Below are 18,204 nucleotides of genomic sequence, written 5' to 3'. Positions count from 1 at the left end.
CGGGTGCAGGAGCGGGTTTTTGGGGTTACGCGCATAACCCTTTGAAAATCCGCCCCATATGTGTAAATGGCTTTTGAAAATTGCTATGATAGCTGTTACATTTACATGCATAACTCCTTTGAAAATTCATCTGTATGTGCTTAGAAACAACTTTGGCAAACAAATGGGTTTTTTTTTGGCTATATTTTTCCAAATCTGTAAAACAAAAATATCAGCAGAATTAAACTCCTCAAATATCCATCCCCAATTAAAAAGAAACACAAACGTTTTCCATCCATGGATCTTCTCCTTTTTTCCCTTTGGAGGTTCCTGTAGAAGCTCACTCTCTGTGTTTGCCCTCTGCTGCACCAGGTATTCTGATGTCAAGTTCTCTAAGATGGGAAGGGACTGGCAGTTCTCCTCGCTCGCTCTTGCTATGTTGTGGGGTTTCCTTGGAGTCAGAGAGAGGCTGGTTGGATGAACTGTGGTGCCAGGATTGGATAGCTTGTAGAGGGTCAGGCTTCTTAGTGGGTGATTAGCAATAGTCTGTTAGAATGACAAGGAAACACCAGGGAATCATTTCATTAGAGAGAAAGATGTAGATATTCAAAAGCCATTTAGAAGGATAACAATGCTACAGTATTTGACTAAAGCCCCACACTAGATAGGTATTTATATCTCTATGGGAGGCCCACCTAGTAACTCGAGGTGAGGTTTAGGTAGTAGTGTAGGGGTTAGGGGCCACTTTGACATTCAAAGTGAAACGTACGAACAGAACAGTGCTCTCTTGTGAAGATTTGATGACCCTCGGAGTGAGAAAACTCACTCAAAGATTATATTTGTGCAATGTTCTCTCAACTAGCTTGATGGACTTTCTATGTAGGTAACATCAAGCTAGGTTGAGAGAACATTGTACATAGCTGCCTATGTGTGAATATTGACCTCCAAGTTTACAAACAAAGGGGTTATGAAATGGAAGACACAACTCATTGGTTTAGGGTTGGAGAGTGAGTGCAGTCTCGTTTCCTCCTACTTAGCATGCCTAGTATTATAGGGTGACCAGGCAGCTTCATGATCACTACAACAATTTGCTTCTACCTTCCATTGAAGAAAAAAAAACAATTCAGGTTTGATTAAACCATGTTTTCAGTTACACAAAAACACTACAATTTAGAACTGGAGTTAAGAAAAGAAAGGGCTTTAGTTTCATACGTTCATGGTGTAATCTGGCCAGCCTACAGTACAGAATTAGGACACATTAGTGAATCCCTTAAGTAATCTGAATGAATGAATGAATGAATGAATTATGGCATTTATATCCCACAGGTCCTAATAACTTGTTCCCTGATGGTTACAACAGAACATCCATAATCTCAAAGAACATTTACAAATCATAAAACATAGTATTAACAATCGTTAAAAACCCAACAAATCAAACTTTAAATACATCACTGTAGCAATATAAAACTGTAAGACTTCATAAAGTTGTATGATAGGTCAATGTTTATGTGTAATATAATCACATACAACAGAAAACTGCTTTTCCTTGCACCTTTTCAGAGATCATTTGGCTTTGAGTTTTTATTGTTTCCAGGCTTTCTTTTCTGTTGGCTTGAAATGAGGATTGTCTAGTAAAGCTCTTCAAGATGGCGGTCCGTTGCTCTGACTGCTTAGCAACCATGGATAACTGTGAGGCCTGGTGCAAAATAAGAACCAAGGTTTATTTACCCTCCTTCACAGTGCATGAATACAAAGTCATCTGAAGGGATCTAGTGTAGCCTCCCCGAGAAGCTAACCAAACCAACATGATATCCCAATGGCCAAGGCCCTCACCTTCTGTACATAATCATTGACAAATAGCCTAGTTAGGTGTAGTAGGGTACATCTGTGTATGGGTGCATGCAACCACAAAGATGTATGCTAGCTTGGAAAGACCTGTGAGCATTGTGGGAATGGCACCATCTAGCACAGGTGCTTTACCTACGGCTGTAAGTGAAGGCTTACTGATGTCAGCAGTAACGTTGCCAACTGCGTCCCAATTTTCAGGACAGGTTGATCCAGTCCTAGTTTTAACCCAATAGATGCTGGGACTTGTTCTGATTTCCCTATTGCTTTTCCTAGGAAAACCAAGACTATAAATACCTGCATGCAGGGGAGTAAGACCAGGACTGGATCAACATGTCCTGTAAATCTGAAGCCAGTGGCTCTGAAACTGCTGAGGCAGTGCTGTCATTTGTGTCTTGGCACACCCATATGACACTAAGCCTCCCCAGTAGAGGTGCCTAACTTCACATACACATGGTTCTCAACTACAGAATGAGGCTGTAAAATGGGAACTCTCGTCACTGAAACCTTAAACTGTCTACCTGTACCTTTAGGCTGTGCCTTTAAGCTTCAGACCTAATTGAGATTTAGAGCATTTTTAGAGGTGTTGCTCTCCATGCTTGAGGCCAAGCTGGGGTCCCATCACACCTATGGCACTATCTCACTCACATGTGAGGGCTAGGATGGAGTCTGCTGGGGAGGACTACCAAGCTAAAGGCCACTAGCTAGGCCAAGCTATGTACACTGAGTTGGCTGTCGTACACAAACTCTCATGCCTCACTTTTACTGTCACTATCAGGCAGCACACATAATGCCAGCCACATGTATTTGATGTTATCTTTACGTTGACTACTGTTATTCAAGGATGGACCCAGAAAACAAATCGGAAGCCGATCCAAGGTTGCTGTGTAGCAGTAAACAAAGTGGATTTCGGTGTATAAGAAAGGCCTTTATTGGAAATAGCCCAACTCTGGCTGAGTTTTGCTCTTCAAACAAGAGCTGCCTCAGGGGCAACTAAAAATTAAAAATCAAATTGAATATAATTTAAAACACATATATAAAAATTAAAGATGAAATAAACAACATATATGTATGTTGAACATCACAGACACATTAAATCATAAAACATATATGTGTTAGGACATAAAAATGGTTTGTTGGAGAACACAAAATACAGAGCACAAACGGGCCGATACAATAAAATCGCAGGAGAGCGGGCACAGGCCACTCTCCTGTGCGCGTGATACAGTATTTTAATTTATTAAAATTAGGGCCGGCAATAAAAAGAGGCGCTAGGGACACTAGCGCGTCCCTAGCGCCTCTTTTTGGACAGGAGTGGCGGCTGTCAGCGGGTTTGACAGCCGACGCTCAATTTTGCCGGCGTCGGTTCTCAAGCCCGCTGACAGCCACGGGTTCGGAAACCGGACGCCAGCAAAACTGAGTGTCCGGTTTTCGACCCGCGAGCCGCAGGCCTATTTCAATTTTTTTTTTCTACTTTTTTTTTTTTACTTTTTTTTAACTTTCGGGACCTCCGACTTAATATCGCCATGATATTAAGTTGGAGGGTGCACAGAAAAGCAGTTTTTACAGCTTTTCTGTGCACTTTCCAGGTGACCGGAGAAATTAGCGCCTACCTTTGGGTAGGCGCTAATTTCTGAAAGTAAAATATGCGGCTTGGCTGCACATTTTACTTTCTGTATCGCACGGGAATACCTAATAGGGCCATCAACATGCATTTGCATGTTGCGGGCGCTATTAGGTTCGGGGGGGTCGGACGCGCGGGTTAACAGTGCGTTCCACCGGAGCGCACTGTACTGTATCGGCCTGAAAGTAAATAACAAAATGTGTCAGCAAATACCACAAAAAAACAGCAGAAGTGATCTTAAATAGTGTCTTAAACATACTGGAGAGGATAACTTGGTGTTGGTATGGGATATATAAACAAGTAGGGGAAACATTAAAATGGAAAGTAAAATAAAATGAAAAAAATAAAAACATGAAAAGGAAGAGAATTGCTTATTGCACAATGTTGTGCTTCAGCTTTGTTTGTGGTGAGTATGGTCAAGTTGTTCCTTCTTGGGAAAATACAGAATAGTGAATAAACAAAGAATAAAAAAGAAAAAGAAAAAATGAAAGGATAGATAATACAAGGAAAAAGCATAAAATATATATAAAAAAATGTGTGTATATGAGGAATGTTAATATAAAAACAAATAGAAATGTATAAAAACATGTAAATAAAATAAGGTGAAATAAAAAATCTTTTGGAATAAGTGAAACTCCTTGTTTTAGTGAACCAAATGAAATTTCCTCCCAGATCCCTAAACATACTTAAATATGCCTCTTAAAAATTTAAAAATAGTGAGTTACCAAATGGGCATAAGCAAAAAGGAGAAAAAGTAAAACGTTGTGTGTGTACGTGGAATGTTAGTATAGAACAAATAAAACTGTGTATAAATATGTAAAATAAAACAATAAAATAAAATGAAATAAAACTATTTAAAAAAGTGATGCACCTTGGTTCAGTAAGCCAATTAGGATTGTCTCCTAGATACCCAGTCATTCTTAAATATACCACTTAAAATTAAAAATAGACCATGCTTGTGATTTTATCAAATAGGTACAGGCTAACTAACAATAGTGAATCATGATTGATAAAAGATTTTTATTTTAAGGTACCTTAATAATGTAGCAGACTGTGGCCTGGATTTATCAAAATGTGAAAAATATCACATGCGATAGGAAAAGAGGTGTGTTTTATAGTAATAGGCAGTTAATTGCAAACGGGCCGAAACAGTAAAAATCGCGGGAGAGGAAACTCACTCAGAGATGAGATTTGTGCAATGTTCTCTCAACCTAGCTTGATGGACTCTTTACCTGGGTAACATCAAGCTAGGTTGAGAGAACATTGCAAATGGCGCCATGAAGGAAGGACGCAGCAAGCAGAGCTCCTGAAAGTCATCTCTTCATAGCTGTTTTTTCCTGAAAAAATACCAATGCCACATACTAAAAGGAAAGGGAAGGTGAGGGAGGTGACCTCGACCCCCCGATTGCCTACCTCAGGACAGACGACGTTTAGAGAATTCTACCCCGCGACTTGAGATTCGCAGCGGTCCGTAAACACAAGTGCTGCTCCACGTCTGCACGCGCTGATGCTTCCCCTCCTTCCTGCCCTCGCGGCTCTGGCAACGTTTACTTCCGGGGACGCACAGACAGGAAGGAGGAGGAGCATCAGCGCGTTTAAACGCGATTTTTTTCTTGGCGGCCGCCCACCCCTCGCTACGCCACTGCTGCGCCTTATAATCCGGTGCGGCTTATATATGAACCAGGACGCATTAGCAGGCACTTTTTGATAATGCGCCTTATAATCCGGTGCGCCTTATAGTCCGAAAAATACGGTAAGTGGGACTACTGCTTGAAGCTGATCCACACAGAGAGGCAAATCAGTTCTAGTTTTGCACCATTACATTTATGCATTTGTAGTTCCAATTTCTTTAGGAAAGGCAGGACTGCAAGTCCATAAATGCAGCAAGGCAAAACCAGAATTGGATCAGCCTCTCAAGGTTGATCCGGGCCAAGTGGAAGCTCGAGAGGGAAGCAGGCATATGAAAAAAGTGATTTTAAATTATATTCTTAGGCTTAGTTCTATAAGAAGAGAGGCTTATCAGATGGTACTAAAAGTCTGTTTGCTTTGATCTATATGTTTTTGTGTGTGTTTCCCCCCATAACTTTTAAACAGCTAGACTGAGCTGAACCAAAATTTAGGTGGAGGTAAGATCTTGAGAGAACATCAGTGCACTATGAACACTATTCGCCTGCTGTGACATCATCCATCATGGCCGCTCTAGGTTTGGAGGGATCTCTGATAAAATGCATTTTGTTATTGTTTTACTGTGCATACATGACTGTGATGTCATTTCCTGGTTCTATACAACAGATGCCATCATCTTGAAAAAGTGTTTTTCTGGTTCCAGTTTATGTTTATGAGTGAAGGCCAACACTAATACTTCGGTATATAAAAACAAACAAACAAATAAATAAATAAATAAATGTCATCAAAAAGGGACTGAAAGGAACATATTTTGGGCGTGGCTATGACATACTTCCTGTGATATCAAATGGGCAGGGCTATAGTGGGACAAGGGGAGGGGCTTCGTCCAGAAGTGAATGCTAATTAGTTGGGAGGCGGGGTCAGTAGGCGGGGCTTAATCTGGAAGTGAACACTGTCTGGCTGAACCAATCTGTCAAATCAAGTTTAACATAGCAATATTTTAATGATAACAGATAAAGACCAAGGTCTGTCCAGTCTGCCCAGCAAGCTGCTTATGGTTGTAACTGCTGCTCTGTGCAGGTTACCCCCATGTCTCCTGTTAAGGAAACATGGGGGTAACCTGCCTTCTTTCTATATATGATCAAATAGTTAAGTGCTATGTCCCCTATACTACTTATTAGGGCAATGACTTTGCATTGAATATATATCAGAAGAAAATATATTGTAATTCTATTTTGTGTTCAGTTAAAGTTATTAAGGAACTATTTTTGATTATGTATAGAAAGAAGACTCTAAATAAATACAATCAATCAGAAAATGTCCTGAAGAGTCAATGCAAATATGATTTTAGGAGTGTGACAGAGTGATCAGTGGGACAAATTATACAGATAATGGAAGGTGGGGGCAACTTTTAAATAGCTCATGTAGTTGCAAACTACATTATGTAGGTGGTCTTAACATGCGTACTTTAGGAAAATTTTCAACAAGAAACTACCTGCATTGTTTCTCTTTGAAAATCTGGAAATGCAAGGTGTGCCTGCTAAAAGTGGCCACACGCTTTGCATTTTCCTATTTGTGCATGGGGCAGAGAGGGGAGGGTAACAGGACACAAACATCTGAAACTGAATGTACTTATGCTGTTTTCCTAACCCAACTTAAATACACCCACAAAACATCCTCTTTTTCACGTGTCTAAAAGTACTTGTGTTACGGAAGCTGCACAAACTTTTAGCTGCCTTTAAAGAGACCAATTTTCAGTCCTGGCATTTTACCTGGGTAAATGGCTTTGAAAATGGCTCTCCCCGTATGCATCTTGTATTATCATTATGAAACAGAACTTAAATACTTCTAGACATCGGATATATTCACACCTGAATACTACAGTCATCCCAAGCTCATGCTTTGCCAATCAAAGCTTTGTTCTGTCTCATTCAATGCCTCTCACCTTCCCCTCCCTGTGTAGGTGATACTCTTCATTGGAAAGCAATCTCAATCTACTCACATCATTTTCCTATACAGACCTCAGTAGTATCCCTTACTGATAATCCAATTTCTCCATAACCATTATTAAAGTTACCAAATCAAAGAAGCAGCAGGTTGAGAGGTAGGCTGTGCCAAACTTTACACATGGAGAACAGAGCATGGGCTGCATGAAGATACACCAATCATGAGAACCTGATGAAGACCCCAAGTGTGTCACACGGCTTGGAGATCACAAATGAGTTAGGAATGGCCACCACCAAATGGTAAGATGCACTAAGCATTTTTCCCATAGGCACAATACAGGAACAAGCTTCAGTCCTGCAGACACATTCTCTTCAGACTTAACCCATGAGATATTCTGTTTGCTTGACTGTATTATTCAAAGGTTTTTATTTATTGGTGTATTTCTGCCAGTGCAGTTGTATAGCTGTATTCAGATGTGTTAACAGTGATTGTACACTATGTAGTCTTTATATGCTACTATCTGGCCTTGAAACTGGGCATGTCAATGTAAGGGTAAGAACACATTTGTGGAAATGAATACATGTCAATTTATTATGGTGTTGCCACACATTTTCTTTTGTGTTAATCTGTTCTACAATTACAGTGGTTAGCTTCCTGATTTATTCTAAAAAGAGCAACTTGGTGATTTTTCAGGTTTCCAGGATTTTCATGTTTAAATTTCAATATTTGAGTAGTAAGGCCACTGATATAGAAGATAATGATAAGCTGTAAATGAAGTGATGTTATCTTTCCAGAAGACAATAACATTGGGAATGAAGATTCCATGCATTACTTTACCTCAGATAAGGGAACCAGCGAAGGTGCTGCTTCTTCACTGGATTCTGTGGACCAAGACAACATTGAATTTCTCCTATATGGAAGAAAACAAGGCCCTGTGAACAATCAAGGCATATAGTATAGCCTCAGATAGACTGGGCACACCTGACAGCGGCTAACATTTTTAAGGACCCAGAGCGGCTCATGGTAGAAACTGTTCAGGTCTGATTTGTTTCTATTTTGCTCTCCAGGCAACCTCACCCAGTGGCATCATTGAGCTATTCTGTTATTGGGCCCCAGCAATATTCAATGTTTCATTTCTGATCTTTTGGTGGTCAAAAAGAATATCTCCCTTTTCCAAGAACTACCCACAGTGCTTGAATGTAATCTGCTTTGAAGTGCCGAAAAACGGAATATAGATCAAATCAAATAAATAAATGAGTGACAACTAAGGTGCTCAACATGTTGTTGTCATGTTGTGTGGATAAGGTGATGCACCATACAAACTGTTCGCAAGTGATGTCATAAGCAATGATATTTTATGTGAAGTCCTTTGATGTAATGGTATTTTTTTATGGAAATCTAGCAGACTCCAGGATTTCCTGGTCTGCATGTCAAATGTTATGTCTCTTGACTAGCCAATAACAGCATCTTTATTAAATACAATATATTTCAATGGGGTTTTAAGACTTGATCCTTTTTTGTCACCATATGTCCCTCAAAGGAGATTTTGAAAATTAGCAGAAGGATACCTGGATCTTGGAGCAGGATTAGTGTTGCATTCACTTTTTGATGTTCTTTTGCTCAGAAGAGCCTTTAGGGGCTTAGAAAGAGAGTGTTTTGGTGGTCCCACCTGGCTTCCAGACCTTTCTGATTTCTCTGAGGTATTGGGTGTCTTATTAGTGGTTGAGGTAGTATCAGAGAGTCTATTCCATGCAGGAAAGTAATATCCTCTAGAGAAACAATCATAACATAAAAAAAGATTAGGTCAGCTTTATAACAGCATGTCTAGGGCTAAAGTCCACAGGTACAAAGTACTCGTGGAATTCAGCCTGAATTTCCAATGTAACAGTCCACTCTGAAAATTTGGAGAGCCATGCATACCTAACAGTGGCATAGGTGTGAACATTTACACCCATTCAAGGCCTAATTTTTAAAATATTTACACGCTTAATATTGGGTTTTGCACTTTACTCAAGTAAGTGGGCTTTTGAAACTTGCTAAAATATATGCCATTGAATTGTCCATAGGATTTACTTGCATAAGTGCAAGTAAATGTCTTTTGAAAATTGCTACGATAGCATGATACATTTAAATGTCTAACTCCTTTGAAAATGACTTCCATGTGTGCACATTTATGTGCATCGTTTAGAAAATCAAAAGTATGCACATAAATGATTTCCCCGCCCCCCTCTCTGCCTCTGGGAACACCTCTTTGCAGTATGCATAAAAATATGCACAGAATCTCTTCCACGCAGACATTAATGTGCATAAACTCTGGCAAACTTTTCAAAAGCCTATGTACATGGGTTTTATGCATGTTAATACTTTTGATAATTCACCCCAAAATGTCCAGGTTGTGCACCTGAGCAAGCATGCCACTTGTTAAAAAAACCCATAATATTCAGTTTAAACTAAAGAAGAGGGAGAGCAGAGGAGAAATAGAATCAATGAGTCTCAGTCACACGATACTGTATTTAAATGAGGGGTCGTGCTAAAAAGGAGGCCCTAGGGACAATAGCACGTCTCTAGCACCTCCTTAGCAGTGGAAACCCAGGAGAGGTGGCTGTCAGCGGGGTCAGTAAACGGACGCGCAATTTTATGAGTGTTCATTTTCTGAACCCATTGACAATCACGGGTTAGGAAAATGGACACTTGTAAAATTGAGCATCCGTTTTCCTAACCTGACCCGCCTGCACATTTTTTTTTTAACCTTTTTGGTTCCTTTGACTTAATATTGCTAGAATATTAAGTCGGAGAATGTACAGAAAATCAGTATTTTCTGCTGTTCTGTACATGTTTTCAGGTTGCTCAGAAATTAGCACCTGTCCTGAATTTCTGAGCATAAAATGTGTGGATTGAGTGCACTTTTTTTTTTTTCAGTATCTGGGGAAAATTACTAATAGCCTCATCAACATGCATAGCCTCGTCAACATGATAGCTAAAGCCAGAAGAGATAGCTAAAGCCAGAAGAATGCTGGGCTGCATAGAGAGAGGAATATCAAGTTAAAAAAGGGAAGTTATTATTCCCTTGTACAGGTCCTTGGTGAGGCCTCACCTGGAGTACTGTGCTCAGTTCTGGAGACCGTATCTCCGAAGGGACATAGACAGGATGGAGGCGGTCCAGAGAAGGGCGACCAAAAAGGTGGATGGTCTTCATCGAATGACTTATGAGGAGAGATTAAAGAATCTTAGGCTTTTTCACTCAATGCACAATTAAACTCTGGAATTTGTTGCCAGAGGATGTGGTTAGTACAGTTAGTATAGCTGTGTTTAAAAAAGGATTGGATAAGTTCTTGGAGGAGAAGTCCATTACCTGCTATTAAATGAGTTGATTTAGAAAATAGCCACTGCTATTACTAACAACGGTAACATGGAATAGGCTTAGTTTTTGGGTACTTGTCAGGTTCTTATGGCCTGGATTGGCCACTGTTGGAAACAGGATGCTGGGCTTGATGGACCCTTGGTCTGACCCAGTATGGCATGCTCTTATGTTCTTAATCTAAATATGTATACCCTGGAGGAAAGGAGGAGCAGGGGTGATATGATACAGACTTTAAGATAGTTGAAAGGTTTTAATGATCCAAAGTCAACGACAAACTTTTTCCGTTGGAAAAAAATCAGCAGAACCAGGGGACACGATTTAAAACTCCAGGGAGGAAGACTCAGAACCAATGTCAGGAAGTATTTCTTCACGGAGAGGGTGGTGGATGCCTGGAATGCCCTTCCAGAGGAAGTGGTGAAAACCAAAACTGTGAAGGATTTCAAAGGGGCGTGGAATAAACACTGTGGATCCATAAAGTCTAGAGGATGTGAATGAAGAGAAGAGGCATAGGGGGCTTGTGGGAACGACAGCTAGTACCTGGTGATTAACATCCTTATTCAATAAACATACACACGATTAATGCAACTCCAACATTGCTCTATGCTTCAACGGCAAGAGGAAATGTGGAAAAAAGGATTTGCATTCACAAAAAAGCGGGGGAGTAGCTTGCTTGTTGCGGCGGTTACTACCCCAAACCATATAAGCCTGATACTTCACTTTCAATGTGTTATGGTTAAGTGTGTTTTGGTGGATCCTTGGGTGCTGTGGGAGATGACCACGCCCACGTGGAGGAGCCCCGTGAGGAGCCACAGCACTGGGCTAGACTCGTAATGCACAAAACACACAGGCCAATACAGTACAGTGCGCTCCGATGGAGCGCACTGTTAGCCTGCTCTTGGACGCGCGTTGTCCCTTACCCCTTATTCAGTAAGGGGAGGAAAACGCGCGTCCAACCCGTGGCACCTAATAGCGCCCTCAAATGCATGTTGATGGCCCTATTAGGTATGCGCGCGGGATACAGAAAGTAAAATGTGCAGCCAAGCCGCATATTTTACTTTCAGAAATTAGCACCGACCCAAAGGTAGGCGCTAATTTCTTCCGGCACCGGGAAAGTGCACAGAAAAACAGTAAAAACTGCTTTCTGTGCACCCTCCGACTTAATATCATGGCGATAATAAGTCATAGATCCCGAAGAGTAAAAAAGTTAAAAAAAAAAAAAAATTGAATTCGGCCCGCGGCTGTCGGGCCAAAAACCGGATGCTCAATTTTGCCGGCGTCCAGTTTCTGAGCCCGTGATTGTCAGCAGGCTCGAGAACCGACACCGGCAAAATTGAGCGTCGGCTGTCGAACCCGCTGACAGCCGCCGCTCCAGGCTAAAAGGAGGCGCTATGGACGCGCTAGTGTCCCTAGCGCCTCCTTTTCCCCGTTTCTACCGCACCACCTAATTTGAATACTGCGGACTTTACTGAATCGGCCTGACAGTTAGTTCTTTATTAAACAGCTTGAAGAGGACAACCAGAGATGGCAGTAGTGAGGCAGTCTGGTAGTTGCAGTCTCAGGGACCTCAGAGGGAGCCCTTCTCTCCTTGATGATGAAAGGAGGTTCTGCAGCAGGTTTCCCAGCTAGGAGATACTGTGGATGAGATAGACTGAGAGTTAAGGTACTGACTAGGTGTTTGCTGTTGGTATGCGATTCCACCAGGTATGTTGAAGAAGGTACAGACACCGAGGCAGGGAGAGCAGGCCCTCGAGGAGCAAGTACCTGTTCCCTGTAAGGCACCTGAAATAAAGCAGAGGGCCCCCGAGGAGCAGGTACCCAGGTTAGCAGTTACCCCGAAGGGCAGAGAGAGAGCTTCCAGCAGTAGCACGGAAGCGGCAGAGTAGCGTTGACAACAAATTTGAGTCCTTGCTAACTCAATGAGCTAGCAAACTAGTTAAGATAATATACCCGGATGGCGTGACGTCAGCATGAGGGAACGCCCTTGAGATTCACGCCAAGGGTGGTATAAAGATGTGGGTTGCGCGCGTGCGCACCCTAGTAGGTACCTGGGAGGAGCAATGGCGGGAGGCTGCACCATAGCTATTCCGGGGACGCCGGAGAGGTCAGCTTGTAGACGCTGCGGTAGCCATCTTTCCTAGGTAAGTGGGAGAAGCCGTGAAAAAGGTGAGGCAAACGGGGTGAAGCCGTCTAGCACCGACGGACAAAACAGTTCCCCCCTTCAAAGGGTGTCCACGCTGTTTCCTACCAGTTCTTGGTTTTTGAGGATGCAATTTATGGAAGTCCTGTAGCATCTCTTTATCCAGAATATTAGTCATTGGTGTCCAAGAGTTTTGTTTAGGGCCATACCCTTCCCATGACATGAGGTATTCCCATACTCTGCCTCGTTTTCTCACATTGAAAACTGCATCTACTTTGTATTTGATGTCTTCCTCTGCATCTATAGGTGTAGCTTCAAGTATCTTGTTGGAGAACTCACTAAGGATCAATGGCTTCAAAAGTGAGACGTGGAATGCATTGTGGATCTTTAATGTAGATGGTAGCTTCAGACTGTAGGTGAGATTGCCCAGTCTTCGGAGAATGGGAAATGGTCCAACGAAGTGAGGAGTGAAACAAGCTGAAGGAAGTTTAAGTCTTAAGTGCTTCGTGGAAAACCAGACTTTATCACCAGGCTTGAATTCTGGAGCCAGGCAGTGATGAGCATCATATCCTCTCTTTGCTCGAAGTCCTGCTTTAATAAGCATCTCTTTTGTCTGAGTCCAAAGTTGTTGGATATCTTTGGTAGTAGATTGAGCTCCTGGGGACGGCACTGATAATGGAAGTGGAAGTGGTGGCAGACGTAGTCGTCCATAGACCACTTCGAATGGTGTTGATCCAGTGGAAGTTGCTGGATGAGAATTAATGTAAAATTCTGCTCAGGGCAACAGTTCCCTCCAATCATTCTGGCGAGTGTTCACATAGGCACGAATGAACTGCTTGAGTGTGCTGTTCATCTTCTCTGTTTGCCCGTTGGATTCTGGATGGTATGCTAAGGTGAAGTCGAGAGAAATATCAAACTTCTTACATAGTGCCTTCCAGAAGTTAGCTGTGAATTGGGCTCCTCGATTGGAGATTATGTGCTTAGGCATGCCATGCAGGCAGAAGATGTGCGCAATGAATAGCTTGGCGAGCTCCAAGGTGGTGGATAAGCCTGTGTGAGCCACAAAATGAGCCATCTTCGAGAACCGATCTACGGTTAGCCAAATAGTGTTGTTCCCTCCTGAAGATGGTAAATCTACCATGAAGTCTGTGGCAATATGTGTCCATGGTTCTTCTGGCACTGGCAAGGGTTGGAGTAGATCCCATGGATGACTTGGCGGTGTCTTCTGTTTAGTGCAGTTTGCGCAGGAAGCAACGTAGGAGAATGCGTCTTCCTTCACTGTGTGCCACCAATAAAGGTTTTAAGCTTAGACAGGGTTCTATGTTGACCAGGGTGTCCTGAAAGTTTAGAGTCATGGGGCCAAGCCAATAACTTCTTTCTGAGGATCTTGGGTATGATGGTTTTTCCTGCAGGTACTGAGTGAGCAGCTGCCAAAATAACCCTCTCTGGGTCAATGATGTGTTGTGGTTCTTCTGGAATGTCCTCGGAGAGGAATGAGCAAGATAGAGCATCAGCTCTGATATTCTTATCTCCAAGGCTCAACTTGAGCACAAAGTTGAATCTGTTGAAAAACAGAGACCATCTCGCTTGTCTATGATTCAGGCACTGTGCTTGGTGGAGGTACTCCAGATGTTTATGGTCTGTGAAGACCGTTACTTGATGTTGCGCTCCTTCGAGCCAAGGGGGCCATTCTTTGAATGCAATCTTTATAGCCAGAAGCTCTTTATCTCCTATTCCGTAATTTTTCTCTGCAGGAGAGAAGCGACAGGAGAAGAATGAGCATGGTTGTGGAACCTTTGAATCACCAGCCTGGCTTAATACGGCCCCTACGCCAATGTCTGAGGCATCGACCTCCATGATGAAAGGCTTGGTGGGGTCTGGGTGTCGAAGACATAGCTTGCTTGAAAAGGCATCTTTTAGTTTCTGGAATGCAGTCATAGCCTCCAGAGACCAATTAGCAACATTGGCACCTTTCTTCGACATAGCTGTAAGCGGCACTGTAAGTGAAGAGTAGTTCTTGATGAAGGTCCTGTAATAGTTGGTGAAACCTAAGAAGCGTCTGAGAACTTTTAACCTGGTGGGTTGCGCCCATTTCTTAATAATCTCCAGCTTCTGTGGATCCATTTGAAAGCCTTGATTGGAAATGATGTACCCTAAGAAAGGAACTGATTCCTTGTGAAATTCACATTTGGATAGCTTGGCATAGAGATGGTTCTCACAGAGCCTCTGCAGTACTCTCTTAACTTCCTCCAGATGAGTGATCATGTCTTGAGAGAATATCAAGAAGTCATCCAAGTAAATAATGACACACTTATAAGGAGATCCTGGAAAATGTCGTTCATTAAATTTTGAAAGACAGCCGGGGCATTGCACAGGCCGAAGGGCATCCCTAGATATTCAAAGTGACTGTCCCGAGTGTTGAAGGCCGTATTCTACTCATTGCCAGTTCGAATGTGAAGTAAATTGTAGGCTCATTTCAGCTCCAGCTTGCAGAAGATTTTAGCTCCTTGTAGTCTGTCGAATAGCTCTGAAATCAGAGGCAGGGGATAACGATCCTTTATTGTTATTTCATTGAGTCTCCTGTAATCTATACATGGACATAATGTTCCGTCCTTTTTTCCCACAAAGAAAAAGCCTGCGCCAACAGGAGACTTGGATGGTCTTATGAAGCCTTTTTGGAGGTTTTCCTGAATATATTTGGACATGGCTTTATTCTCTGCCTTGGACAGGGGGTACACCCTACCCTTGGGTGGCTCCATATTAGGCTTCAGATTAATAGCGCAATCATAAGGTCTGTGAGGCGGTAGTACATCTGCAGCTTCTTTTGAAAAGACATCTTGGAAAGATGCATATTGAGGTGGCAACCCCGGCATTACTGGGGTGGTAGGCATGCAGGGTAATGGAGCTACCTCCATCAGGCATTTATAATGGCAGTCTGGACCCCATCTTGACAGTTCCAGTGTAGCCCAATTGAAATGAGGCATATGCTGCTGCAGCCATGGTAATCCCAGTACTATAGGGTGCATGGCCTTCTCTAAAACAAAGAAGGAGATGGTCTCAGAATGGAGGGCACCAGACGGTAGACATACTGGTTCGGTGAGTAGGGTTACTTCACCCGGTAAGGGCTCTCCATGAATGGATGACAGAAGTAGTGGAGACTTCATAGTGGAAGTGGGGATCCGTAGGTGCTCCGCTAATCATTGTAGAATGAAGTTGCCTCCTGCCCCGTAGTCCACTAGGACAAGAGTCTGATACTCTAAGGGTCCGCAGATCAAGGATACAAGAAGAGAGAGCAGAGGAGAAGAAGGAGTGGTGAGACCTAATAAGAGTCCTCCCACAAGACTTAGGTCTGCCAGTTTCCCGGACATATAGGGCAAGTTTGGACAGCATGGCAGCTTGTCCACAGTACATACACAGCCCCACTTTCTTCCGCGTTCTTCTCTCTTTTGATGTCAGATGGCTGCGGCCTAATTGCATAGGTGGTTCTTCGCCGGCTGCTGGGACCGAAGGAACAGGCCTGGGTGTGGACATAACTCGAACTTCACCCTGAAAGGGTTTTCTGGGAGTCTTGGTCTCTTGAACCTTGTCGCGAAGTCGGCGATCAATCCTGGTTGCCAATTTCACTAGTTCAGCCAAGGTCTCAGGCATCTCACGAGCGGCGAGCTCGTCTTTCAGACGAGAGTTCAGTCCTTCAAAAGAAGAGGGTCTTCAGGCATCTTGGGTCCCTGGATAATTCAGACGCCAGTGTCTTGAATTCGATAGCGAAGTCAGCTAGTGGTTTATTACCTTGCATCAGGTGAACCAAGGAAGATCCTGCAATGGTATGCCAGTCAGGGTCATCGAACAGTTCGAGGAATCCTTCAAGGTCATGAAGAATCGGATCCTCACGCTCCCACAGCGAAGAGGCCCAAGACAATGCTCGTCCATCGAGATATGACAGAATATAGGTGGTCTTGGCATATGCTGTGGGAAAGTGGCCAGGTTGCAATGAAAAGTGCATGCAGCACTGGTTAATGAAGCCTCTGCATCTCCAAACGTCTCCCGAGAAGTGAGTAGGAGCTGATAGAGGCACAGTAGTCTTGACCGTCACCTCAGACGGTTTAGCTTCTTTACCTGTGGAGGAAGGCGAGCTCATCTGTGTGTGCAGTAAGTTGAATGCAGCAGTCAGTCCCTCCAGCGCAGTCTGCTGTTCGGAGATCCGCTGGGCCAGGTCTGGAATGGCCTGTAACGCAGTGAGCTGAGCTGGATCCATGGAGTTGGATCCATGGAGTTAGCAATCTGTTATGTTAAGTGTGTTTTGGTGGATCCTTGGGTGCTGTGGGAGATGACCACGCCCATGGGGAGGAGCCCCGTGAGGAACCACAGCACTGGGCTAGACTTGTAATGCACAAAACACAGTTAGTTCTTTATTAAACAGCTTGAAGAGGACCACCAGAGGTGGCAGTAGTGAGGCAGTCTGGTAGTTGCAGTCTCAGGGACCTCAGCAGAGGGAGCCCTTCTCTCCTTGATGATGAAAGGAGGTTCCGCAGCAGGTTTCCCAGCTAGGAGATACTGTGGATGAGATAGACTGAGAGTTAGAGTACTCACTAGGTGTTTGCTGTTGGTATGCGATTCCACCAGGTATGTTGAAGAAGGTACAGGCACCGAGGCAGGGAGAGCAGGCCCTCGAGGAGCAAGTACCTGTTCCCTGTAAGGCACCTGAAATAAAGCAGAGGGCCCCTGAGGAGCGGGTACCCAGGTTAGCAGTTACCCCGAAGGGCAGAGAGAGAGCTTCCAGCGGCAGCACGGAAGCGGCAGAGTAGCGTAGACAAGAATGAATTTGAGTCCTTGCTAACTCAATGAGCTAGCAAACTAATGAAGGTAATATACCCGGATGACGTGACGTCAGCATGAGGGAACGCCCTCAAGGTTCACACCAAGGGTGGTATAAAGATGTGGGTTGCGCGCGTGCATCCTAGTAGGTACCTGGGAGGAGCAATGGCGGGAGGCTGCACCATAGCCGTTCTGGGCACGCCGGAGAGGTCGGCTTGTAGATGCTGCGGTAGCCATCTTTCCTAGGTAAGCAGGAGGAGCCGTGAAAAAGGTGAGGCAAACGGGGCGAAGCCCTCTAGCACCGACGGACGCAACACATTGCATATCCAGTGTAGCTCTCTGCTTCAACGGCAGGGAGGAATGAAGATAGAGAATTTACATTCAGACAACAACCAACAAGGACTGAATTGCATAGTCTGGGTAAACAAATAAGCGTGGGAGTAGCTTGCTTATTGTGGCGGTTACTATCCCTAACCAATTAAGCTTGATACTTCACTTAGATGCAGCTCCAGCACTGCTCTCTACATCAATGGTGGAGGTGGAAGGTGACTAGAACCAAAAAGTTACTAATAAGGGCTAAGAGTAACAGATAAGTATGAGAAAAAAAATAAGTGTGGAAGCTTGCTGGGCAGACTGGATGGGCCGTTTTGTCTTCTTCTGCCGACATTTCTATGTTTCTATATGTGATGAGCGCTATTAATTTTGGGGGGAGGGGTTGGACGTGCACTACTGACGCACTAAACCCTTTATTGTATAAAGGGTTGTGGACGCGCATCCAAAACGCACATCCAACAGCGTGTTAAACAGTGCACTCAGCTGAGCGCACTTTACAATATCAGCCTGTAAATGCTGTGAAACCTACTGGATTCAGTC

The 18,204-nt window shown here is 43.5% G+C and overlaps 1 protein-coding gene across 5 annotated transcripts in view; it reads right to left on the bottom strand.

Annotated features, from left to right (window-relative positions):
* The window catches only part of LOC115096351, a 95,917-nt gene that overhangs the window by 30,033 nt on the left and 47,680 nt on the right, over positions 1–18,204 (bottom strand). For 4 of the 5 annotated variants that reach the window (XM_029610813.1, XM_029610817.1, XM_029610815.1 and 1 more), the window contains 4 exons: positions 8,590–8,790; positions 7,859–7,931; positions 1,532–1,675; positions 266–525 (listed from right to left, as the gene is read on the bottom strand). In XM_029610813.1, the coding sequence (XP_029466673.1) occupies positions 266–525; positions 1,532–1,675; positions 7,859–7,931; positions 8,590–8,790 (678 nt within the window). The remainder of the gene's footprint in view (positions 1–265; positions 526–1,531; positions 1,676–7,858; positions 7,932–8,589; positions 8,791–18,204) is intronic. The other variant, XM_029610814.1, reaches the window with a different exon arrangement.

Source organism: Rhinatrema bivittatum, chromosome 8 (assembly GCF_901001135.1).
Source record: "Rhinatrema bivittatum chromosome 8, aRhiBiv1.1, whole genome shotgun sequence".
NCBI classification, from domain to species: Eukaryota; Metazoa; Chordata; class Amphibia; order Gymnophiona; family Rhinatrematidae; genus Rhinatrema; species Rhinatrema bivittatum.
The sequence above is the reverse complement of the archived record's forward strand: the minus strand, read 5'-3'. Positions and strand labels throughout refer to the sequence as shown.